General features: G+C 32.2%; 1 protein-coding gene across 3 annotated transcripts in view; it reads right to left on the bottom strand.

Moving 5' to 3' along the window:
• Nucleotides 1–25,943, bottom strand: part of LOC134236531 (uncharacterized) — a 79,699-nt gene that overhangs the window by 1,849 nt on the left and 51,907 nt on the right. Inside the window, exons 1-6 of one of the 3 annotated variants that reach the window (XM_062718708.1) lie at nt 8,602–8,678; nt 8,271–8,319; nt 2,174–3,441; nt 1,827–2,091; nt 1,155–1,444; nt 114–932 (exon numbers count right to left, since the gene is read on the bottom strand). In XM_062718708.1, the coding sequence (XP_062574692.1) occupies nt 114–932; nt 1,155–1,444; nt 1,827–2,091; nt 2,174–3,368 (2,569 nt within the window). In that variant the 5' untranslated portion in view covers nt 3,369–3,441; nt 8,271–8,319; nt 8,602–8,678. Of the gene's footprint in view, nt 1–113; nt 933–1,154; nt 1,445–1,826; nt 2,092–2,173; nt 3,442–8,270; nt 8,320–8,601; nt 8,682–25,943 lie in introns of those variants that run through there. The other 2 variants (XM_062718709.1, XM_062718707.1) reach the window with 2 other exon arrangements.

Below are 25,943 nucleotides of genomic sequence, written 5' to 3'. Positions count from 1 at the left end.
TTATTGCGATTTGAATCTTGCTTTACCTTTGTCTCCTTCATATTACTTTTTTCGTTTTATAAAAACTTTACTTCAGAGTTTAACTAAAAATAAATTTAAAAAAATATATACACCTTTTCTCTTGATGGAATCATCTCTTTTAATAATTGAAGGAACTATTGGTGGATCTTGCAAACAGTTGCATACGATAGACTCGTTATTCCCTACGATTCTGTGAAAAATTCCAGCACATGTCTGGACCAGAGTAACATAATGTTCCACTGTACTTTGACATCGACTTTGAAATATCCTGTTTTCCAAATTCAAAGGCTTAGCTTTCACCCGAAGCTTTTCAATTTTTCTCCATCCTGAAAATTCATCTTCTTCTGTGTCATTTCTTGAAATAGACACAACATAAATACTGCACTGAAAGCACGTTGCAATGGCAAACAGCTCTAGGTCTTCTAATTCCAAACCATCTTCAATGCGATTTGAAAAAAATAAGACATCGTTTTTCTCTAGTACACTTCGAGGTTTAAATTTGTCAAAAAATGAGAGTTTTCGAAAACGAAAGTTATCCAAAAACTCGTCCATTTCTTCCTTATGGCGTGATTGCCGTTGGTCGCGGAAAAAATTAGCGTATACACTGGGATTGCTAAGAATTTCATAAAGTACCTCATTCCTAATCAATTCATAATGATTTTCAGTTCCAAAGATTTCCTTACTGAAACATCTATACAGGGAATAGAAACTATCAACATTATCTTCAATCATTCTGTCATTCATATCTGGTCGATCCAGAATCGAACGTATTTCAGAAAACTTTGTAAAAAGTGGATATTGTCGCTTCTCATGCGTAAATAAATCCATTTTTGGGTCATCAGTCAGAAAGGTAACAAGTGGGGTATGTCTTTGGTCTCTATCGATATGAAGTTTTCCAGTTAAGCTCTGATCTTGAAGCAAAGAGAAAAGATTTGTACAATATAACTGTATTGATAACGTACGCCTCATTATTATTAAACCCCCCATCCCCCACAAAACATTCTAAGACGGAATGTATCTATGTATTTATTTTCAATTACTTTTTTATCAGAGTAAACAAATTGATTTTTTTTGTTATTTATATCTACATTAACGTAAGTCTACAAACTACACTTGTTGTTATTCAAGTTTACCTTCTTTTCTTAAGTTTGCAACTTCTGGCGAAAAATTACTGCAGTTACATCCTTTGATTGGAACGATTCTCTCAAACCAAAGATGGCCCCCCATTTCTACCTGAAGTAAGGTGATATAAAATGTACACTGTTTTCTCTCAGGTGATTGTAATTTTGAAGGAACATATCGCCTCCAACATTTTTCTTTGTTTTTAAATCGAAGAACGTATATCGGAATTTTTATTTCGTTAGAAACTTTTTCCAAACTTTTCTCAGGATCTTCGTCTTTCGATACATCAGCAACATTTATCCTACGAGTGTAATAACATATGAATACAGAGATTAATAGTTGCAAGACTTGCAGAAGAAAAATTACAAATACCGCATAAGCTGTTTATGTAATATTTCTCAAAGGTTGCAATCATTGCATACCATTTTAACTCAAAAAAGTGTACTATTGCAATGTTAAATTTTTACTTATCGGATAACTTGCAAATGGCTTAGATAGAGGCTGTTTAAATGAATACAATTTTATTCATAAGGAAGGAGAAACATCCTTAACCAACATTTATGTATCTATGATAAAAAAAAGTTAAAAAAAAAATAAAATAAAAAAAAAATAAAATAAAAAAATGAATTTAAGACTTCATTGATATGATTGAAAATCGGCATTTTATACCAACTACACCATACCGAAACTTTTCAATAAATTCTTGATTATGTGAACCATAGATTTCCTTGCTGAGACATTGTTCAAGTGATCCATTTTCTATGTGGTCAATCCGCCTTCCTTCCATTTCCAGACTGAAGCTTATTGCTGCTTGAAGTTTTGTCTTAATTGTCGGAAATGGCTGTATTTCGTCCAATTCTGTTTTAGATTCCTTGATATCTTTTAAGTGTTTGTGCACATTATTGTGTTTTCGATCCTCTGGTGGACAGCAAATATAGGGTGACTTCTCTATGAAAAGACGAAATCAAAATGTATAAGAAATAACTATATAAACATATTTATATATTTTCTTGAAAAAAGAAATACTCACTCAGTTGATTAAAGATATATTCCTCCTTCTTTCCTGAAATCAAAGGGAAGTTTCCGATCACTGTGGGTTTTTTACTTTTACAAGAAATTCCGCTGTATTTCCCTATCGATTTCAAACCTCTTGTTCTCTGCACAAAAAGGGACGATTTGAAAACAGTGTCAACAGATGTACAGATGGGATGAAATATATCATGTCTGCTTCCGTCAGAGACATACAACTCAATGTGATATAAACTAGCAACGGCAAAACTGTCCCCTTTTCCGAAAATGCTCCATTCCTTTAAATGCTTCTCATGAGCTTTTGCACGATTTTGTTCTTCTAACTTTTCCCTTTTCCTTGAATCTCTTTCATCATTAGCGCCTTGAATTTCCTCCTCTTTAAGATATATGGTTGTTTTTATATCCATTAATCGGGTATATACCTCCTTATAACAGGGATCTGACTGATGAGCACCAACTATATCTCTAGCAAAGAAATTGGAAGCCTTATCTGCGTAACAAACATCGCCGAGAACTTCAAAAAACGTCAAACCACCTTCAACTAGTACTTTCACGTCTGTTCCATTGCAGAGGAAATTGAAGTTAAAGTCATCTTTTAGGACGTCAAAGCTGTTGCAGAATCTTCTATCCAGGCATTGTTTATGATCCTTATTTATAAGATTGAAAGGCGATGATTCTAATGGGCGTTCCTCGGGCCAGTTAACTTCTTGGAAATATACACCTCCTTCGAAAAACTTCAAAACAATGACCATGGTTTTCGGATCTTCTTCACCCTCATGAAGAAAAGGATGGATACCTATCCCTTTAAACTGTGTTGTTCCGTTTTGCAATGTAATCAAACATATGGTTTTCTGTAAGATTTCAGCACCTGCATAAACTTCTCGCAAAGTTGGAAAAAATGTAAAATCTTTTATTTGCTTGAGATCTCTCTCAAAAGCCGTGATAGCTGTATCTCCTTTGGACACTTCAAACTGTGAAGGTTTGAAGAGCTGAAAATAGTTTCTTTCTTCTCGTTCAAAGTTACTTATTATTACACGGGCTTTTGTTCTTGTTTGTATTTCATTTTGCTGGTTTACCGAAATGATCTTGAAAAAATCCGAAAAGGTGTTGTACTTGAGAGAGAAACCTGCCTCGACAATGGCAATATCCTCCTCTCTCCATGATACTTTTGGTAGCGATTGATTCGATTCAGCCATGTTAAATCAAAATTTTAGCTAATTAAAATAGTTTGGAAGGCAATCCGTGCATGAATATACTTCCGTGCTAAATCTGTAAATAATCGGAAAACGTTAACACTTAATTTTTTATCTCTTTAAAATTAAAGATAACTTAAATGATAAATTGTCAAGTAAACATTATGTCAACATATAAATGCACAGTCAGATTACCAGGGAAACAGCATTTATCTTCATATAAATATGTCTGCTATCTACTGTGCTTATTTTTTTTATAATTATTTTGGGAAAATAAATTACGGTAACCATGCGTATTATTGTTTTTCTTTATAAAATTTATATGATCAATATTTAGCAATACACAAAAAAAGAAAGACTGTGTTGAAAAAACTACTTTTTTCGCGTGGTTTTCCAAAAATGAGACAAAAAATGTTAAATACATTGGTTTTTATATGATTGTCTATCAATATGTAATTTCGAAAGAAGTATTAAAGCATATGGTATTGTTGTTGAGAGAAAAATAGAGAGAGATTAAGAATTCTCTTGCTCATTCGCAGTTAAATTTTAATGGTTCAATTTGAGGCAAGTTTCTGAAAATTCGCTTCTTCTAATTACTTTTTAGTCGTTTAATGCCAAAAAGTTTTATTATGACCATGATAATGATATGTCTCTAGTGTTGCCCCACCCTATCCCATGGCTCTTGATTTGAACAAACCTGAATTTCATTGATAAAAAATACTCTTCTTAGTTTGAATTGATGTACAGTTAAAGTATACATTGACGGAGTTAGCATGATTCCAGTTCCCAAAGACCTGGCCCCGGGATCATGAAGTATCTTGAGCTTAAGTCAAAAAATGCCTTAGATGCTGAATTTTTTTAGAAGCCAAGCAGCCCAAAATGAAAATGCCTTCTAATTTTGTATCACCAGTCTGCTGTTGTATGCAAATTATGAGTTTCCTTTCATAACTTTTAACGATTTTATAGATAATTGAAATTTTGACTTAAGTCTAAGTCTGTTTCATGATCCCGGGGCCAGGACTATTTCCCGAGGCAAAGTTGAACGTACTAAATGTAGTTCTGGTTGCGTGGAACTGGAATCTTGCTAACTATCTCAATGAGTTTACTTTTTAACTGTTATGTTATACCGATACAAAAGTAATTTAAGATTGATAACAAATAACTGAATTCGCTTCTGGAGCTGGGATAACCTCCCTTCACTAACGCACGTGGATAAGTTTATTAACATATTATACCGATACAAAAGTAAAATCTAACGCACAGGAATTAGTCCATTAACTGTGATTTTTTAGTGTATTATTCAAATTTCACTACCTTATGTGAGAGGTATAATAAATCATACTTATGAATTTACTAAATGCTTCTGCATGGATAAGAAAATGAAATTGTAAAAAGTTCATGATGTACGACATAAGCGACAAAAACGACAACGCCAAACAACGGACAAAGCTGATAAAAAAAATGTTCACTTTTGCCTTCGGCGATCGTAAGCTAAAATAAAATAGATAATTAGTAGCTAGGGGATGGCGTGATTACATTATCTAGGCCTTTCAGCTGCCTCTAGATTCGCTGTTATGAACGATAACTCACTGCTGAAACTTGTTTAGAGCAGTCCCGAGGTATCTAACTATTTACACGCAAGTCAGTTTTTAGCATTTCCCAAGTGATTCTTTGCTGCCAGTAGATTCTAGTGGTTTTAAAATTTATGACAAAAAGTGTTAAAATTATTGTGTTAGTTGCAGACAGTTTAGCTACATATAATTAAAATTTTTAATTAAATTAAAAAGTGAAATCTACCCTCCTTCTTAGTTTTAACCTGATTAAATTTTTATACTCGGTCGTTCCTCTGCGTGCTTAGAAACACAACTAAGATAATCAGTTGTTGCATTCACTTATAAAATTATATATATATATAAAGCCAAAAGTGATTCAGAAAAAACATGCATTATATTTTCTTCGTCATAACAATCTTCAAAGAAGTAAAATTCAAAATAGCTTTGCAATGCATTTGACCCTGTTATTACAGGTAGACTGAAAACATTCTCCTCCTTTTGGTCAACTCTTTTGTGTACAAAACAAAGCAAGTAACCCTTTCGTGTACATAACAATATCAATGCTGAAGCAGCCTATATATCATTCCTATAAACGATAACTCATAAATCGGCACTTAGTTGGTCATTTTTACACCTGAGTTACCTGTCCTTAAACAGGTCATCATACAAGTCAATTATAAATAATGAAACTTTTTTATATTTAAATTAAAAGTATGCATAAGTTATTATCTTCTTTGATAATTTCATGTAGCTATAAATCTATCTATGCAATGTTTTTTTATCATTATATGTGCAATTTGAAAAATTAGTTGTAAGGCCTACATTATCTTCAATATTCCCTCCTAGGGAGTACTGTGAAATAAATGATTGTGGCATATCTGCGGTGATTTTCTTTTATCTTTCTGTGGTGATATATTTATTATCATATGCTATGCCGATACAAAAGTAAAATCTAACGCACAGGGATTAGTCCGTTTACTGTGATTTTATTGTGTATTATTAAAATTTTATTACACTTCATAAATTAACAGAAAAATTTACAATATTTCGTATGCCTTTAAAAAATTAAAAGTTCATGATGTAACATAGGCGAAAGTTTCCAGTCAACGTTCAAAAGATTAATCCATTAATTTTGAAATTTTGAAAGTTACGGTAAAATAAAACTTTATATCAATAAACTCCTTGATATTTGCTTCTTTGATTACATTATCTTTAATAGCCCCTCCTAGGGAGAACTGTGAAATCTTCAAATGAAAAAGTCAAAGTTTTTTTTTCATCATAAATACATGGAAGTAGCTTGAAATGATTTTTTTTTTTTGATTATTGAATTTTGATACAAAAATAATAGCATAACAAACTCAAACTTCCAACACATTGGGGGAAGGGGGGGGGTTAAGTGCTAAAGAGGAGTGAGCATCTCGTTTCGATCCATCACACCTCCTGTGTGCTCCTTGTCATGATCCATAAATACCGGGAAAATCCGTTTACAATTCAGTGTACAAATAATGACCTAACAATATTACAACGATACTGTCAATTAGAAATTTATTTGCAAGCATCTTTTCAATATCATCTTTGGATTACCGTTTATACTCATATACTGAGCAAAATAAGTTTAGCAAGTAGACCAATAATTTATAATGCATTTGAAATGTTGACAATTCAGTTTGCAAAGAAAATGGCATTATTATTTTTTTTTTTCTGAATCCAAGATGAAAATTTGTGTTTGATCTTGTAAACGTGATTGTTGATGAGGTAAAATGTTTTTGCTTTGAGAGGTCTGTAGATTTGCCGAAAAATCATTTTGCGCGCACGTGCTTGCAAGAGCGTGTTGCAACACTTGAAATGACTGATTTAATTGATATAGGCATAACTTTTTACATTTTTGATGAAATGCTTTGAAACTCATAATATAAGGTATATTTGTGGCATATAACAATATGACATGGTCAAAATAGCAAGATTGCGCTCATGCACGTGCACTTCGCTCTGATTGGACGTTATAAACGCTGGCGATTGATTACGTGTTAATGCTTTGAAATTTTGAACATAGCCATGCATTTGGGATATCACAACATGATGTATAGCAATTATCATGATCAACCAATTGTTAGCATCTCTATAGTCCTTTAACTTTCATTTTCGGAAAGTCCTGGTGTTTTTGCTATTGGCGTTTTTGCAGTTTTTCGCCGGTTTTCTTTTACAAGCATCTTCAGAATGTTTTTCTAGTAAAAAATTGTTCCCGGACCATGATATATATAATGGACTTCTACTTTTGTTTTATTGAATTGCATAATGTTGGATGATGCGTGTGCTGCAATCTGATTGGCTTAAACTTCAAAAAGCTATAACTCCCTTTTGTTATCTTTATCTCTTTTGTTTTTAAGAAGAAGCATAACAAAACAATTAAGAAAAATATTTTTAAATCATACGTACGGAAAAACAATCAAAAATACATTTTGAGCGTTTTTTTATATACTTTTGCCATTAAATACTTTAATATTTAGCATATTAAAATATATAGCCATTAATCCGACAATATGATATGGTCATTACGCACATGCATTAATTCACATGCGCAAGTGTGCAACTGATAAAATTCGAATGAACATGGTACGCTTCTCAAACGTTGTTAAATTACAAATGCAAAGAGTTTGTCTTATTTAATTACGTTTACATATGACTATAAAAGGAAGTTGGGGAGCGTTTGGGGGGGGGGGTTGTTGACGGTCCATCAATTTTAGTTATTGAATTGAAATGTGTACACTACTTGTAAAAAAATCAAATTAGAATAAAATCCATGTACCTCTAAAATACAATTTAAATAATGTGCCTTACAAACAAAAACAATGTGGTTCATTGCTTTGTCAGCAGGAAACAGTACATACTGTGTAATCTAAGGATAGGTGGTTTTCATTTTGCCTCTTTACTGCTTAATCCGAGATTTTAATATACATCTGATACATTTCATCCCTCTTGAAAATGTATCAAGGTATTCTTTATCCTTTTGCAAGCAATTTGCAATTAATTTTTTTTTATATTTTATCATAATTGCCATTTTTGATTAACGTTAAAATTTTATCAAAAACTTGGACACATATGCAAAACTTTTCTTGCAAATTCTATTCAACTTGTATCGATTCCAATATAGTACGTCCATTTGTTTTTCAACTACTTGTTGTCTACGAAATCGGTTTATGAAATGACATTAACTAAAAAAGAATATAGAATATATTAAAATGACCATCGTATATATGACTACGTTATCATGGTTTTGTTGTGCTTCAGATAATATTTTTAAAATTATTTCTACAGGCTAGAACATATATTTTTTATGAAAAACTAAGATTACCTCTTTGGCCCGCCTTAGATCCGGGTTCATCATATGAACAAAGTCGAATCTATATTTAGACGGAAACAATTTAAGATATGTGAATATTATCTTCTCTATGTTTAGAATTTTTTAATTTGATAAAGAATCATAAATTATGTCAACTAACACTCTACAAATTACATGACTTGTACGCTCACATTTTAGCAAAATCTTTATTATCTCGTAAATGCCCTCTTATTTTGACAAATATTGAAGTAGGTTCATTTATCTTTTGATTGCAAACATATTCATTGATTTGAAAATAAATGTTTCCTCTTTCTTATCATGAATTAAAAATAATAAAAATTACCTTCAATTTTGCAGAGACCTTTTGTATTTAATGTTACACGAAAACAGACAGAATAAAGTAGATAACGTGATTATATTGACAAGATACGGTGAATTCTAAGGACAATAATTGTCGTCGTATTTACAAATATAAAGAATGCATGCATTGATAAAAATATTAATCTTAGAGAAGACATCTAATTCAATTTTAATGCTTGGCATTCAAGAACATAACATTATACAACAGCATTTGTAGCATTTAAGGGATTTTGAATCAATATTACATACCTTTTAGTTTCTTTTAACTATTTTTAAAGTATTGCTTGAATTTACGTTTGACAAATATCATTTTAATTTCTTTGTCATAAACAAATTTTTTTTGTAGAAACAGCTCTGAATCTAAAAATATGAGTCAACCTGTTTAAAAAAAATTGATGTATGAGCAGCGAACAGAATACACTGTAAGGTCAAATAATTGCAGCATTTAATTAAATCATTGATTTAAATTTAGTATGAGGTGTCCTTGTAATTTTTTTTTCAATATAAAGGAATATGTTGCAAAACAACATACAAAAATTAGGATATAAGACTAATAAAGTCTGGAACATGTATGGGCAAAATTCAAGTGAAAGGGACATCAAAAAATAAACAAATTTATTACATAATTAATGCAATATTTTTTTTTACAAATATAATAATAAATTTTCTCAATAACAATAAATGAAAAATAAATTTACTTACATACAGTAATAATATTTACATTTAAAAGCAAGGCATTCTATGTATTACATTTAAACTCAAAACTGATAAGATGTCTGTAATCATATATACCAATTACCTCACACATATTCATTTTAATTCAATTCTGATGTGTATATAATCTTACTTTATCACCTTTACTTTCGTTAATACAAGTTTCATTTTAGCATCATTATAGATGTATATTACAAAAAAAGGTATTAAACTGATTAGAGCCACAAAGATTTGTATTTTGGCGGGTTTTTCTTATAATAAAATCTTGTGTTTGCACACTTCATTCATAACTTCTTTATTATAAGGAACAGTACCAGTCACTCTGATGGATTGTACTAGTTTGGCATATTATAACACTTTGCACAATGTACATTAGATGTAGACTGAACTACAAAATCAGATACTGATTAAAACAATGAAATACTTTAATGTGGTGAACAAAAAAAACATATTACAAAATTCTCGAAATAAATCAGTGAACATGAAAACAAAAACCTAATTTAAGCATGCTTGAAGCAAACATTTTCATTTCAATTGTTAAATACGTTGAAATGGCATATAATGCGACGGAGATCTTAAGCTTATCTTAGCATGACTAAAAGATTTCAGAAGACAAAACAAGCAGAACCATCAAAAGAAAACATTTCTACTGGTATATGTGTGTATGTCAATTATTCCTAAGGACTAAAAAAATGCATTGCACTTGCTTGTAGAAGACACAAGATTTTACCCTAAAACTTTCCTTATAAGTATGTTTCATGTCTTAGGATACGTAAAAGTAGTTTTCCGTACACAACAAGAAGTAAAACTTTTCTTTTCTTACAGTAAAAATAAGTATTTATCATAATTATTATTATATGTACATTGTATATGTTTTTCCTCGAATTAAAACTGATGGGCGATTTCATCATATGACAGCCTAATATTTTCACTACTGCAGTTTATGAATGCGATCAATTCAATTTATTTTTTTAGTGTTGAACTATATTGACTCTGTTCGGGCGTCAACAGAAAAGTTATTTTTAAATGGGAATTAGAATTTCATTATCATCTCCAGAGTAAGTGGATATGAAATTGAGCTTGGGATACGTATCACTGTATGTCTCATAAGCATTGGGAGCTGGGTACTCCACAGTCTCGTAGAGATTGGACACGTCCAACTGGCATTGTGTATTTGTTGCTTCAGTCTTTGGATTTTGTCTGTTCACATGTAGAAAGGAAAAGTAGCGGCAGCTTTCCCTTTCCATTTCTAAGTTGGCAGATTCGATGCAGCTTATAGTTTGTCTAGTAGATACAGTTTCATTACGTATTGAAATATTGTCAGATTTTTTGTTACACCATTTTTGAATTTTGAGTCTTTGAAACCAAATCACAGCTCCCAAAATAAAGAGAATAACAAGCAGCACGGATGTGATACCTGCTTCAACAGACGTTGTTTTCTCTGTTTTCTCTGATCTGGTCACATTCAGTCCAAAAAAGTTTTTCTTCCCTAAAATATATATTTATAATATTAACATGGATTCGCAAGAAAAACATATACTTTTTGAATGGAAAATTTAGTTCGTGGCAAATTTAGCCATTTGTCCTTAAAAATTGGTTTTTAATTTTTAGCGAGAAGTTATTTCAGCGGGGTTTTTTTAGCGACATTCAATTTTAGCGATCTCAACATTCTCGCTAATAATGCAAAAATTAAATCCCAGTGAATGATTCTTATTTTACGATAATTTTTAAATAAAATATCAAAAAACGACATTAATTTTCTTATACCTTAATAACGAAATATATTTTATTGAAAGTAAACTTAAGTATACCCCTTTTCTCTGCACACCCAACAACGTGATCACACTGAACTTTCGAACAAGTGCATCTTTTTTGACAAAATTTTCCATAATTTGGATATCGACACTTGTAGACACATCGAAATCCAAAATATCCAGGTCTACACCCTATTTAAGAATAACAATTTTATTTTTTATATGCATCAAGTTTGTGTTGAACTGTTTCTCTCAAGACTTTAATCAAATTAAAGATAAATGTTTGTTTATCATCTACATTTATATATAAGATATTTAAAGATTTTTACACAAGAGCTCATAAGGGTAAAATAAAAAATAACCATATTCAGATGAACATCCAGTTTCGATATCGCAGTATCGTTCGTCACACTGGCAGAGTTGTTTACATTCCATTCCATAAGTTGGGTAGGGACAAATATCCGAGCAGTCTTTACCAATATAACCACTGATGCAGCCTTGAACTAAATATGCATATTCAAAAAAATTAAAATAGGTTTATATCTTTTATTTTTTTTAAGAAGTATATGGAGATAACGAACAGTAAGTCAATGATTAAATCATTAAAAAAAGAGCTCAAGTAAAGAGAGATCCTGAGTATTTTGTAATGATCCATTGACTAAAAGTACAGTGTTCTATAAGGAATGCATGTTTCACCTGCTTTTAGATTCTTTAAAGATAAAACTACATTTGTAAACCCTAAGAATTGTCTTAAATAAAATTATTCCGAACCCTCAAATGAATAATTAAGTTGACAGCATTATAAATAATTATTTATCATTTTACGATGTTTAAAATCATGTATCAAATTCATAATACGTGTTTCCTAATGTTTTATCAAGATAAATGAATTGATACAAACAAATACAAAGCTTAATCAGTAGTATTATTTTGTATGAAGATTTCCTAAATAAAGGAATATTTCACATAACCTTTTTAGACAGACATTATTATTTTGATTTAATAACTCACTGAAGTGTTTGATCAAGCAGGATAAATCTTCCTGAATTAAAGTTCATCAAATTCGTGTTTTACTCGTATTAGTGGTAAACTTCAGATTAAGAAAGATGGTACTATCAGTTACAAAAAAGAACTACCAAAATCTCAGAGACGTTTTTCACCTTTTCAAAGTATCCAATGTTCTTAAACCAGGCCTATTATATCAACACAAATACAATATACATGTAAAACGCGTATTTTAAAAAAAGAAATGAAAGAGTTGAATGTTCTGAACATTTGGAGTACATAAAAATCTTTCTAGCTTTAGCGATGTGACAATGTATAATTTCAATATGAAACATAAAGTACATTGTAATGAAGCATATCAAATCAACACATAGATCCAGACCTCTAATTTAATAAATATTTCAAATCTATGCTGAAAAGATGAATTTACCTTTTTTCTGTTTACATCCTTGGACAGGGTCACAAATGTCTTTCGAGCAATCACAGACCTCTTGGCATAGTTGTCCAAAACCAGGATATCGGCAAGGAATGGAACAGTTCTTACCACTGAATCCAGGATTACATTTTTCTGCATATTCTAACAATTTATTGTATATTAGATGTATTCATGTTTTCCTCGGGGAAATGTCAAATGTATGAAATACAAAGGATTAAATTTTTTAGAGTGATAGAAATATGCACTTCAATATAATGTTAGCACTCATGACTTTCATTTTGTTAGAATCAGACACACGAAGGCTTTTGGAATAATATGTCTAAAAAAAAGGCCCCGATTAACGGTTGGCTGTAACACACTAATAATGTGACTGAGTGCCAGAGAAAGGTCTAAATTTGATGACCTTCACGGGTATAAGATGACGTATAATCATGTATTTGGGTGAAATATTTTCGAATGAACGTGAAACCATATGCAATTACATATATTCAATCAACTCAATAAGAATTGAGGTTACTCCTATATCCAAATCACAAATCAATCGATTTAGGATTATAACTATTTTTAAACAGCTTAATTTAAAAATGCTTAATCTAGGAGTTAAATTCTAAACCTTATTCCATTTTCCGGAATATGTTCTATTCATAAATAGGAATGCAACTTCCTTATTAATATAAGTATTACTGTATTCAATTTTTATCTATATTAATTTTAAACTTAAGCAGGAGGAGCACACTTGGTTATATGACTGATATTATCAATTAAATGTCTTTCTTGCATTACCAGGTTTTTATACTAAAAGGAAAAAGAAACGCAGTTTAGCATAATATTCGAAAATTCTATGACCGCATGACCAAAAATTACGAAAATTGGTCAGATGAAAAATTAAGTTTCTATGCACCAAAATCAGTGTTCAGAATTACTCAAGCATAAAATGTATGACGTCACGTAGAGAAAACTCTAAGATAAAAAACCAAAACACGTGCAATTTGATGACGAAGAATATGTCAACAAAGCTTGTTGCACCATTTGATGCATCTGAGGTATACACATTGTTTTCAATATTTAGAGACGATAAAAAGTTCTTGCAATCTCGGTAGAGTTTACGGAAGTTCAATGGGGGTTTGGTTTTCGAATTTCCTTATTTTGAAAAAGGAAACAACGGGTAACTAAAAAATATAACTGAAAAACGGGTAAAATAAAATTTGTTACCAGTTGTCAGAGAGGGTCTGGAAAGGTTTTTCAATCAACCATGACGATGACGTTAACGCGAAACAGAGTCATGTTACGAGCGTGTTATTCGTCCTGCCATTTCTTAGATCGCCACCTTACGACCACAAAAACTTCCTTTTATACAGTAGACTATTATATAATCATTACATTCGCACGAAAAATGAAAGTAAAAAATTCCGCAATTTATTTTTTTTAGCCAGTCAACTTACTGTTGTGTTCCTCTCACTAGCGCATGCGCGTTGTATAATCAATGTGTTGGCGTAGTTATCCATGCCACATATAACAAGGGTTTGAATATAAACACTCTGATGAATTCAATTCAAAGGAGAAATAAGACCTATGAAAGATGCGCGGGAGACTTATTGAAGCTAATGAGAGTTTTCGATTTTCACTTTTGGGGGGTAAAGTCATATGAGCTTCAATAACTCAGGAATTATGAGACAAAATCAATTGGGACTTTGGATATATCTTTTTTAAAGATGACTTTAAAAGTTTGATAGGAATACTGAAAAAAATTTTAAAAAAAAACATTAATTCATCTCAAAAGTTTACTCTGCCTTTCTTTTTCCTTTCAGTATATAATGAATAACCTCTATTTTACAAAGTAGAAGGTAAAGATAACAAAACGTGATCCATCACGATAAAATACAACAAAATACAAATATTTCTAGTGGGAAAACACTAAAGACACCCCCTAATTCCAGAGGTGGAAAAACATTTAAAAATATCGTATCATTAAAAGCAATTTAGAAAATGATACTTCATAATATTTTATTTCTATTCCCCGGGAAATCTTAAAATTTTAAAACGTTTTGATTTAACAAAAGTCTCCATCATGGGGTAAGTTAGTACAATGAAAGAGAGAGGGCGTACAAGGCGAGGCCAAAAGTGAACCTAGGAAATATAGACTGGTTTATCACATCAATCAGTCTTTGGCATAATGACTGTTTGAAATCAATGTGAAAGTTAACTCTGATCGAATTATTATCACTTGTACTGAGTTTGAGAATCAGTAAATGATTCAGTCCCGGAAACTTTGGGTCTTTTAGGCAAAACGTCATGGTTATGTGTACAGATTTTAAAATAAGAGGAAAAGTATTGCCCTGGACATGTTGTCCAAGTTGATTCGATGCGCAAAAACATGTTCTACGTACGGTAACCTAAAATCTAAAATTCGGCAAGCTTTTAACAAATACGTTAAAATTAAATTAAAATGATGAATAAAATTAAATTTAAATAATGAATGTTTTTTTAAGTTGCAAGAAGTTGTAATCCCGTTGTATAAATTATACAATAAAATATGTTCAAAACAACAAACAATATCAACACTTTCGTAAAATTCCATTTTTGCTACTTGTTTGGTAGATACAATGATTTTGTCAGAAAATATTTATAAAGAGGAATTTAGACTGATATTTTTTTATACTAACTTTTAGACTTTTATTTACACTCTAAGGAGTCAAGGAATTTTTTTCACTATCGTGACAAGGGGCACAGGGCGATTACTTACTCTTACATAACACCTGATCCTATCTCTGATGTTTTTTAAGAGTCCATGTTTTCTCCAAAAGCGTATGGTTTCAATGACTTTTGAGCTTGATTTACTGTTTGTTATCGCCATGTGTTATGAAACGCTCATACGTGGAATGAAAGTTTGATAATGCAAGATGTTATCTAATACAACGAATGCCTAGTCAAGGTAATAGCCATTGATTAATGCAAGGATTTCTTCTTGTTCAAGCATCTTAGTGAAAACGTATCAGTGCCTCAAAATTGGCTGTGAATTTGCATATGATCAAAAAGTTTTCTATGGCCTTGATATTTTACTCACGATAAATGTTTACCGTCTTTGAATTGCGAATTTCTAACCAATAATAATGAATAGTACAAAAATAAAACATCAGATGAAAAAAAATATCTATTTTTTCACAGTTTCATTTTTTTCATAATTTAATTAAGACTGAATATGAGTTGAATTAAGATTTCAAATTACTTTTAAATTCTTCTTAATGCACATTTTCAAAAGATTTCTTCGGCATGTAAAATATAATTATAAAATTCGTACTTCTTCTGCGAAAATGTAACCATTCTTTAGCTTTCAGATTTGATTCTAAAAAAGAAAGAAAGAAAAAAACGTATAGAATATAGACATGCGTGAAATTAAATACTAAAAATATCAAGAAGCCTTTTTAAGAAATCTATCGATTAAAATTATTCAAAACATGTATAAACGTCAGGTACTTTTGTCATTAACATCGAAATGGTGTACATTTACGAGCTCGAGACATTCCCAGCGAATATACTTAAAGTTACAGTGTAACAAGCTGGGTAAAGCAAATATAAAATAATAGACGTCCTTTTTATTTCATACTATTTTCGTTTTTAGAAAATAACTGAACAAATCCCGATGCTGCAATAATTCCATGGTCATCAAGAGCAAATTCTTGACTTCTCTAGATGGTCGACCTAACGGTCCAGTGAGTAATATCTGTACCGCGAGCTAGAGGAGAATGGTTTCGGAGGTCGATATTTCAAACCCTGAGCCGGGGAGAGGTATACATGTAAGTTTAAGTCTTATAACATTCTTTGTAATTCATATAGAAAATCAGTTTATGATGGCAAATAAATGAATTACATGCGTATATTTTATATAAACAAATTAATCACGCTTACCTGAATTAAAAACATGTCCTTTATGAATTTGATTCAATAAGATTTATATATATCTAAGGTCAAATTACCAAACATACCATTACCAACAATATACATACATGTATTCTATTTTTTAAAGCGTATTTCTTCACCTGTCCTCTTAAATTTATTTTGACGTACGTTTGCGGCATCCGTCTTTATGGTGACAGCTAATCTCGGGACAGTTACATTGTTGTTGGCAAAGATAACCATATCTTGGAAAATGGCATTTCTGTTCACAAGTCTTTCCAAAATAACCTGGTTGACAGCCATCTAAAACATATTTTGTCGTTAATGTACACCTTTAAGCTTTTTTCATATATAAATAGTATTTTTTCGTTCAATACTTTTCGAAAGAAAAACTTTTAATTGTTTTAAAAATTTCCCTCATTAAAGAAATACTGCATAACTGTTTAAGTGGGAAGAAACCACTGACATACCATCAGATTTATTCTGAATTTTATTCCACGATCTGGTACAACATAGACTCCCTCCACTGTCGAAACGAGAAAACAATAGCAGAATAATAGATAAATAATAGAATTTATTATATAGCTAATAAATAGTCTCTAATAAAATACTACCAAAAATCTAGAGAATTTTAACGTTCAATATCTTGACGTTTTATTGAACGCTAACTTTGTATTACGAAAATGAGTATGCCCGAAACATTCCGAATACGAGCGTTCAATATCGAACGCCCCGTTGTAAACAAAAAAAATCGTTTGGTCAAATTCTCAGAGCTAAATTAAAGAAAGGAAGTGGCATCAAGGTAAGATGTATTTATTTTTCATGCAAAAATGATATTATTCATTAAAATAAAGTACGTATTAGACCTATTAAAACCTGAATAAGCAAATCATATCGTTCGGTAGGGTCATCGGAATGATGCGATATTGAACGCTAAAAGGACAAACGTTAATTTGAATACCGATACTAAAAATCATTAATTTGAGGATTTTTGAGTTGGAACAATTTTTATAAATTATGTGGAAATGTTTTAGATATATAATAAAGGAGTTATTGAACTTATATTGGTGAATATTGGCACTCGTTGGCTGTTCAAATGCACTCGCAAGCTCGTGCATTTGAACAGCCAACTCGTGCCAATATTCACCAATATAAGTTCAATAACCCTATATAATATATAAAAAAAAACATAACAAATTAATGCTAATAAAAAAATATCAATTGACAGTTAACATTTTACCTGATACACAGAAGCCCTTTGGATTCTAACCATAACGTTAAAATAGTTAGAATGTACAGCATTTTATATGATATAATTGTATTGTTGAGATGAGATTAGATGTTCTGTTTCTCTTTGAAGCAATTTACAATTTTTATTGATTTAAATTTTGGCTTAACGTCAATAATTTTTTTTCTGAACGGAAACGGGAAATGTATAGGTTTTGTAGGTCGATGTTATAGAAAAATTTCATTTAGTTATATTAAGTGATGCAAAGACTACATAACTTAATACGAAAATAAGAAGGAATTGAAGTTGCTTTTGGATGCAAATATAATCTCTACCGGATCGCGGAAATGAAATGAAGATGTAATTTTTTCACCGATCTTTTCCGAAAAACCATTTAAAAAAATACAATTTCTATATATTGCTAAAACTTCTGCATCTGAATGCCTTTCTCTCTTAAAAGAACCTCTCACGGAAATAGCATTCACTTTCGGTAATTATCAAGGGGTTAAAGAGTTCTCTTGGGAGTGGAATGGTGTAACATCGGGTTTTTGAAAGTTAAACGGCATACGAGTACTTTTAGATTAACTAGCGTTAAATTGTTAAAATTTTAGTTTTATAGGGGGATTCCCTTGACAAAGTCTAACTGATTAGGTTCTCCTGATATTAGGATTTCAATCTCTACTTTTTGGTATTTTGGATTCTTCTCTGACATACTTGACAAAAATTACACTTAGCTTCATCTTCTTCCAAAAATCGTTCATTGAAATTCCACGTTTAGAACTGTAACTTTGAAGCTTAAACAACAGTTGAATAAAGTTGAAAATGTTTTTTATTTAAGTTCTATAATATAGACTTTCTAACAAAAGTTTCGGATTACATGTATTTCTTTACCCCCGCCTGAAAAGCGAGAAAGTATACAGTAATCGGGATGTCCATCCGTCTGTCTGTTAAGCTTTGGAGTACCCATCTCTTATCTCAACTCCTTCCATACCACTGAATGAAATTTGATGAGACTTTCACAGGATTTTTATTACATATGTATTGTCATAGAACAGAAACTATGGATATAGAATCTGTTGGTTGTTATCATTAATTCCAACAATATACACCATTTCAACAATATACATAACTTAAAGGCTTGATTAATTAACAGTGCTTATACAACAATGTCTCGCACCTCAAGAGAAAGTCAAACAGTGCTAAAACAAACACTCAGTGTCGTTCAACCGACGCAACAATGCTGTGAATCGTGACAATATAGAGTCAATCAGCTGTTAATTACCGGTATGCTGTATACCTGTAAATAATTTTCAAAGCTTCATTATGTTCACTACATAATTAGATAACGTGTTTTAAATATGAGAATTAGGAGTCAGCTTATCGACAGCTGACGAGTACGATCCTGATATCGTCATCCATGAGATGTCTCTGATGCAATTCAAGTTTCTGTGCCAGAAAAAATGTCATCTTTCTTTATATTGTATCAATTTCCCGTGCTCTGTTTTTTTTAAGTTTTAACTTCATTATCTTTCTGATAAAATGTACAAGTCTCGAACGCCGTCTTAGTTTTATGGATATTTCCCGTTTTTGTGAAACGTCGCGTGGCCCTATTTTTAGCACTCAGGTACGTGGAGAAGTAAACAAAGAAGTACACTTGGTGAATGATGTAAATATAACGTTTAGAAAAAAGGGACACTGATCCAAATGTTCGTTCGTGTGTGAACTTAAACAAATACTACCCATGCATTCTTCCGTTTTAGTTATGCATCTATTTAAACAAAACGTATCATACAAGGCAAACAATTCCTGTTATTATAAGTTTCTCAATAATATTGCCATAGCTATTGTATCAACAATTTTTTTTAAATTCCTTCAAAAAGTAACTACAGTTTAAAGCAACTTTTGGTTTATTTGTGAAGTTAGTTACATAATCCTTTTATTTCAATTTAACTACTTTTATTTACCTTTTAAAAACGGTGGTTATTTCAACAGTTTTTGTTGTAGTGGTTTAGTTTAAAATTGTAAAAGCAATCATTGATTAATGAAGATTAGGAAGTATAACACGCATTCATGTTTTCGGTCACATTTCGCCTTTGCGTACGTAGCTTCCTCCATGGTTAATTTTTCAAATGTGGAGAACCCTGCTTTCAGTTTCATTACCTCATTCTGTTTACCAATTATTGAACGACCACAAGACAAAGACGGCCATGCTGATATACAGAGAAATTAATGACACTTTTTCAGTGATGATTGAATACATAAGAATTTAAAAAAAAAAACTCCCAAGCAGAACCAAATAAAAAAATTTACGACATTTATTATCGAAGGATAAATTTGAAAGATTATTCAATTGTAAGCGAAACAAAATTATTCATCATCAATTAATTCAATACCCGAAAACTTTTCCGCCATCTTTGTATTTCAATACCTGAATACTGACATGAGTCATCCCGGAATAGATGAGATCATAGCTTGTACAAGAGAGAGATGTAATTTCATAAGTCAGCCCGATTTATTTATACCGGTTAACAAAGTAGAAAGAGAAGATAATACAGGTATGTTAGACTCTTCATAAAAAATTTTAACACTCTTGCGATCAACTTAAATTACAATGTTTTTAACAAAATAATATTACAAATGACCTAAAAAACGCACCAAACTTACAATTTCAATTTGTATGAAAAATCAGCTGTCTTAAATGTAAGAAAAAATATATAAACTTTAGTTTGTACTGGGAATGGTTGGATAAGGAGTTTGAAAATTGTATGTTTTGGCGTTATTGATTTAAGTTATATTTTGTGATTTGAAATATTTCTAATACTTTCATCTCATCTTGAATATATTTGCTTAGTTTTGGAAAAATTATTCTTCACTTGAATCGATATTTTTTGAGAAGTAACGAATTATAAGTGCTTTCTCCCACATTTATTTCTTTAGATTTTTAAGTAGTGGGGGAAGTGGGAGTACTGTAATTCAGATCCAAATTGATTCTTGGGAGCCATAAAATATATTTTAAGCCAAACGACTTTAAAATTTCCACTTAAAAAGTGGGCGTTTCGTATACGTTAGAGTATGCAAAACAAAACTAATTCCACACCCTCTGAAATACAATATTGTTTGACTTACACACAAAGACGATGTTGTTACCCGTTCTTTCAGTTAGAATCAGTACCCATCGACCGTGTAATCTGCCTCTTTTGTTGTTTTACATCTGAATTACTGAAGGAAGGAGATGCAGTTTTCATTTTGCTACCTCAATAGTTTTATTATTGATTTCAACAACCAAGAAACAAATATGTTTACAAACTGACGCGTTATTCTAAAAAAAAAAATGATTGCTTTACGTTTGCTTTGACATTTAGCAGATTTATACTTCATTTTTATTTCTTTTTAAATTCCCCATATCCAATATCAAAACCGGACTTGTACGGCATATTGTGTTTAGCTGTGGTGACCCAATTGAGCCAAAAGCGGTTAGAGAAGTTAAGCATACGACCCTGTACGTCTACCTGTACGTGTAGCTATGGAAATCCTCTAATTTAATGCGATTTACGTCTTCAGTCTTGCAAACCGCGTAATTCTACAAGCTGTACAAAACGTGTAGATTTGCAAGTACACGAAGGTGAAAACTTGTACCTTCTTAAATGTACTTGAACACAGATTTGAAGTTATTATTTTCTCTATGGAATTACGACTTATATATTTTAATAGCATTTCACACAAAATTAATTAAGAATCTTATTTCATATATAAGATATTAGAATTCCAAATTTTTTGGCGGGTTTGATTGACACATCCTTGCACTTTTACAAATTTAATTTTATTTTTAATCCTTAAGAAAAGTGACAATCTCGTTGTGTATAAATGAAAAATATTAAAACTATAATCCAGAAATTTCAGAGTAGACATGTTCGAAAGCAAAACAAACACACAATACATTGTCAGTCCGTGCAGTTGTGGTAAGCAAAATGTGACGATTGAACGCGCCCGGTAAATTGTAAACATAAACAATAACAGAACTCTTGCCCTGTTTACAAAAACTGTTTACAAAAACTTCTGGATAAAAATTTAAATATTTCTCATTAATACACAACAAGATTGCCACTTTTCCGAAGGATTAAGAATAAGGTTAAAATTTGTGCAAAAAAGGTAAAAAAAAAAGGTTAAAAACGTTTTTTAAAAAGTGCAAGGATGTGTCAATCAAATCCGCCAAAATTCTGAAGTTTAAATAACTTTTAAATGTATTAAGATTTTTAATTATTTTTTGTTCGAAATGCTATTAAAATATATAAGTCGTAATATTATAGAGAAAACATTGACTTCAAATCTGTGTCCAAGTACCTTTAAACTTAAATTACTGAATTTATATTTTTCAGTCGGTATATGGTATGAAGTTGAGAATTCATTACGAACATCCAATGCATCTTTTTTATTTCAAGTCATGGATTTATTTGATACAAATAAATTGTCAAGTGCCTTGTAGGCCTTTCAACTGCCGCTAGGGTTCGCTGTTATGAACGATAACTCACTGCTAAAACTTGTTGTGAGCAGGCACGAGGTATCTAACTGTTTACACGCAAGTCAGTTTTTAGCATTTACCAAGTGTTTCTTTGCTGTCAGTAGAATCAAGTGGTTTTAAAATTTAGCACCAATGTTAAACGTATTTACTGTATAGTTGCAGACACCGTTTTACTAATATAATGAAATTTTTAATTAAAATAAAAAGTGAAATCTACCCTCCTTCTTAGTTCTAACCTGATTAAATTTTTATACTCGGTCGTTCCTCTTCGTGCTTAGTAACACAAATAAGATAATTAATTTTTTCATTTAGTTGTAAAAATATATTTTTAGCTCACCTGAGCCGAAGGCTCAAGTGAGCTTTTCTGATCACATTTTGTCCGTCGTCCGTCCGTCTGTCCGTCTGTCTGTCTAGCTGTCCGTCCGTCTGTAAACTTTTTACATTTTCGACTTCTTCTCAAGAACCAATGGGCCAATTTTAACCAAACTTAATACAAAGCATCCTTTGGTGAAGGCGAGTTTAAATTGTAAAAATCAAGGGCCAAGTCCCCTTACAAGGGGAGATAATCAAGAAAAGACAAGAAATGGGGTGGGGTCACTAAAAAATCTTCTTCTCAAGAACCACTGGGCCAGGAAAGCTGAAACTTATATGGGAGCATCCTTGGATAGTGTAGATATTAAATTGTTAAAATAATGACCCCCAGGGCTAGGGCGGGGCCACAATAGGGAATCCAAGTTTTACATAGAAATATATAGAACAAATCTTTAAAAATCTTCTTCTCAAGAACCACTGGGCCAGTAAAGCTGAAACTTATGTGGAAGCATCCTTGGGTAGTGTAGATATTAAATTGTGAAAATCATGACCCCCGGGGGTAGGGCGGGGCCACAATAGGAAATCCAAGTTTTACATAGAAATATATAGAACACATCTTTAAAAATCTTCTTTTCAAGAACCACAGGGCCAAGAAAGCTGAAACTTATGTGGGAGCATCCTTGGGTAGTGAAGATATTTAATTGTTAAAATCATGACCCCCTGGGGTAGGGCGGGGCCACAATAGGATATTCAAGTTTTACATAGAAATATATAGAACAAATCTTTTAAAATCTTCTCAAGAACTACTGGGCCAGGAAAGCTGAAACTTATGTGGAAGCATTCTTGGGTAGTGTAGATATTAAATTGTTAAAATCATGACCCCCGGGGGTAGGGCGGGGCCACAATAGGGAATCCAAGTTTTACATAGAAATATATGGAACAAATCTTTAAAAATCTTCTTCTCAAGAACCACTGGGCCAGGAAAGCTGAAACTTATGAGGGAGCATTCTTGGGTAGTGTAGATATTAAATTGTTAAAATCATGACCCCCGGGGCTAGGGCGGGGCCACAATAGGGAATCCAAGTTTTACATAGAAATATATAGAACAAATCTTTAAAAATCTTCTTTTCAAGAACCACTGGACCAGGAAAGCTGAAACGTATGTGGGAGCATCCTTGGGTAGTGTAGATATTAAATTGTGAAAATCATGACCCCCGGGGGTAGGGCGGGGCCACAATAGGGAATCCAAGTCTTACATAGAAATATATGGAACATATCTTTAAAAATCTTCTTTTCAAGAACCACTGGTCCAGGAAACTGAAACTTATGTGGAAGCACCCTTGGGTAGTGTAGATATTAAATTGTTAAAATCATGACCCCCAGGGGTAGGGCGGGGCCACAATAGGGAATCCAAGTCTTACATAGAAATATATGGAACACATCTTTAAAAATCTTCTTCTCAAGAATCACTGGGCCAGGATTATAAGCTGAAACTTATGTGGAAGCATCCTTGAGAAGTGTAGATTCTAAAGTTTTAAAATAAAAAAGGGAAGGGGGTTGTTGGGCATGATAGGTATAGCAAGAGGGGGAATCTGGTAAAGATCTGCATCACCCAAGTTACTCAGGTGAGCGATGTGGCCCATGGGCCTCTTGTTTTTATATAGCAAGCGAAAAAGCGCGAACACGGAAACATGGCATTATATTTTCTTCTGAAAATAATCGTCAAAGAGAGTTAAAATATTGAATATAGTCTGTTCCCCATTCATTTGACCCTGTTATTTCAGGTAGAGTGAAGACATTTTACTTCTCTTGGTCAACACTTTTGTGTACGAAACAATATAAGGAACCCTTTTGTGTACATAACAATGCAATGCTGAAGCAGCTTATATGTCATTCCTAAAAACGATAACTCATAAATCGGCACTTAGTTGGTCATTTTCACACCTGAGTTACCTGTCTTTTAAACACAACATCGTACAAGTCAATCATAAATATTAAACTTTTTAATTATTTGATTAAAAGTATGTATAAGTTATTATCTTTTTTTTACTATTTCATATACCTATAAATCTATCTATGCAATGTTTTCTACCATATGTGCAACTTAAAAATTAGTTGAAAGGCCTATGCCTTGCTGAAATGACGTTTTACACGTACCGGTACACGTTCAATTTGTTAAACAAAACAAATTAGTTACGCGTACGTGTAAAATCACTTCTAGCTTTACACGTACAAGTAGACGTACACCGTCCAAAGTTAGACCTATCTAAAAACAACGCCCAAGAGTGACAAGGCATTAATGCAGTCTTCACATTATTATGGGGCGTTGGTCACAACACTCTTGTGAGTTTTTACGAATGTATTGTTGCAACTTAACAAGCAGTGACAGTGTGCCCTTTCGCAGACACACAACAGGCCGTCATGCTTACATGTACACAGTATTTTGCAGTGAATTAACGGTTTGTGTTGGTGCGACATTGTTTGTGTTAGGCTGAATTAAAGCTGAACACTTCTCATAAATAGGCTTTTTCAGACGGGTATATAAACCGTTCGTTTTCGTTACACCCGATTGCACACTCGAAACTCGTGGCCGACATGTAGTTCCCCTTTCATGCAATCGCATCATCTCGGGTCTTTCCGTCAGATGTCAGAAAAACAACCTCAAATGTATTCATATCACCGGATGTTAAAAAATTATACATCTTCCTGTTTATTCTAATATAGTGTAGACGGATATAGAAGTTCCTTCTATGGTGTATTTTAAGTAATACTATGACATTGAATAAAGTTAAACTCCATAGTCCACAGATGTAAGGTCTCCATGCATTTATTTCAAAGATCGTGAAAAGGGGGAGTTGTAATGGCGTCTTCCATGTACACTCGAGGTCGTTGTTCCGCCAGTCGGAAAAACCCGAGAAGTTGCGATTGCCCTTTCGTGGTCGTTTTGCGTTTATTCCTTGTTTTTATGTGCATTTTCTGCTTGTAAATAATGTATTGACCTGTATTTCTCATGATGCTTGTGTTCCGTTTTGGAAAAAATACGTTAAAATTTGATAATTTCATCGCAACTGAGTATTACGGCTGTATAAAATGTACGTCTTCTCTCATCGGATCTCTGCAGCAAAATACATTGAACTGATCAGCTGCTCCATATATATGGGTTGTAGGGCGAGCGTTGAAGAACGGTACATAAGGCGGAATATGCCTTTTTACGAGTAGTGTTCAGCTTTAACATGACGGCGTGTTGTGTGTTAGCGCGACGGATTGTTACAATCATGAATTTATGTTGTTCCCCGCTTGAAAAGTGGGGGATATTTATTTGGGTCTGTCTGTCCGTCCGTCCGTCATTCTGTCTGTCTGTAACGCTTTCGTTTCCACACGATATCTCGAGAACCTTTTAACTCCCTATGGACTAAAGAGGAACCCTATTGATTTTGAGGTCAAAAGGTCAAAGGTCAAGGTC

The sequence above is a fragment of the Saccostrea cucullata genome, unplaced genomic scaffold, assembly GCF_032062105.1.
Source record: "Saccostrea cucullata isolate Sc308-1 unplaced genomic scaffold, CSIRO_AGI_Scuc_v1 ctg340, whole genome shotgun sequence".
In the NCBI taxonomy this organism is placed as follows: domain Eukaryota; kingdom Metazoa; phylum Mollusca; class Bivalvia; order Ostreida; family Ostreidae; genus Saccostrea; species Saccostrea cuccullata.
Note: the sequence above shows the minus strand (reverse complement) of the source record. Positions and strands in the feature narration are given on the sequence as shown.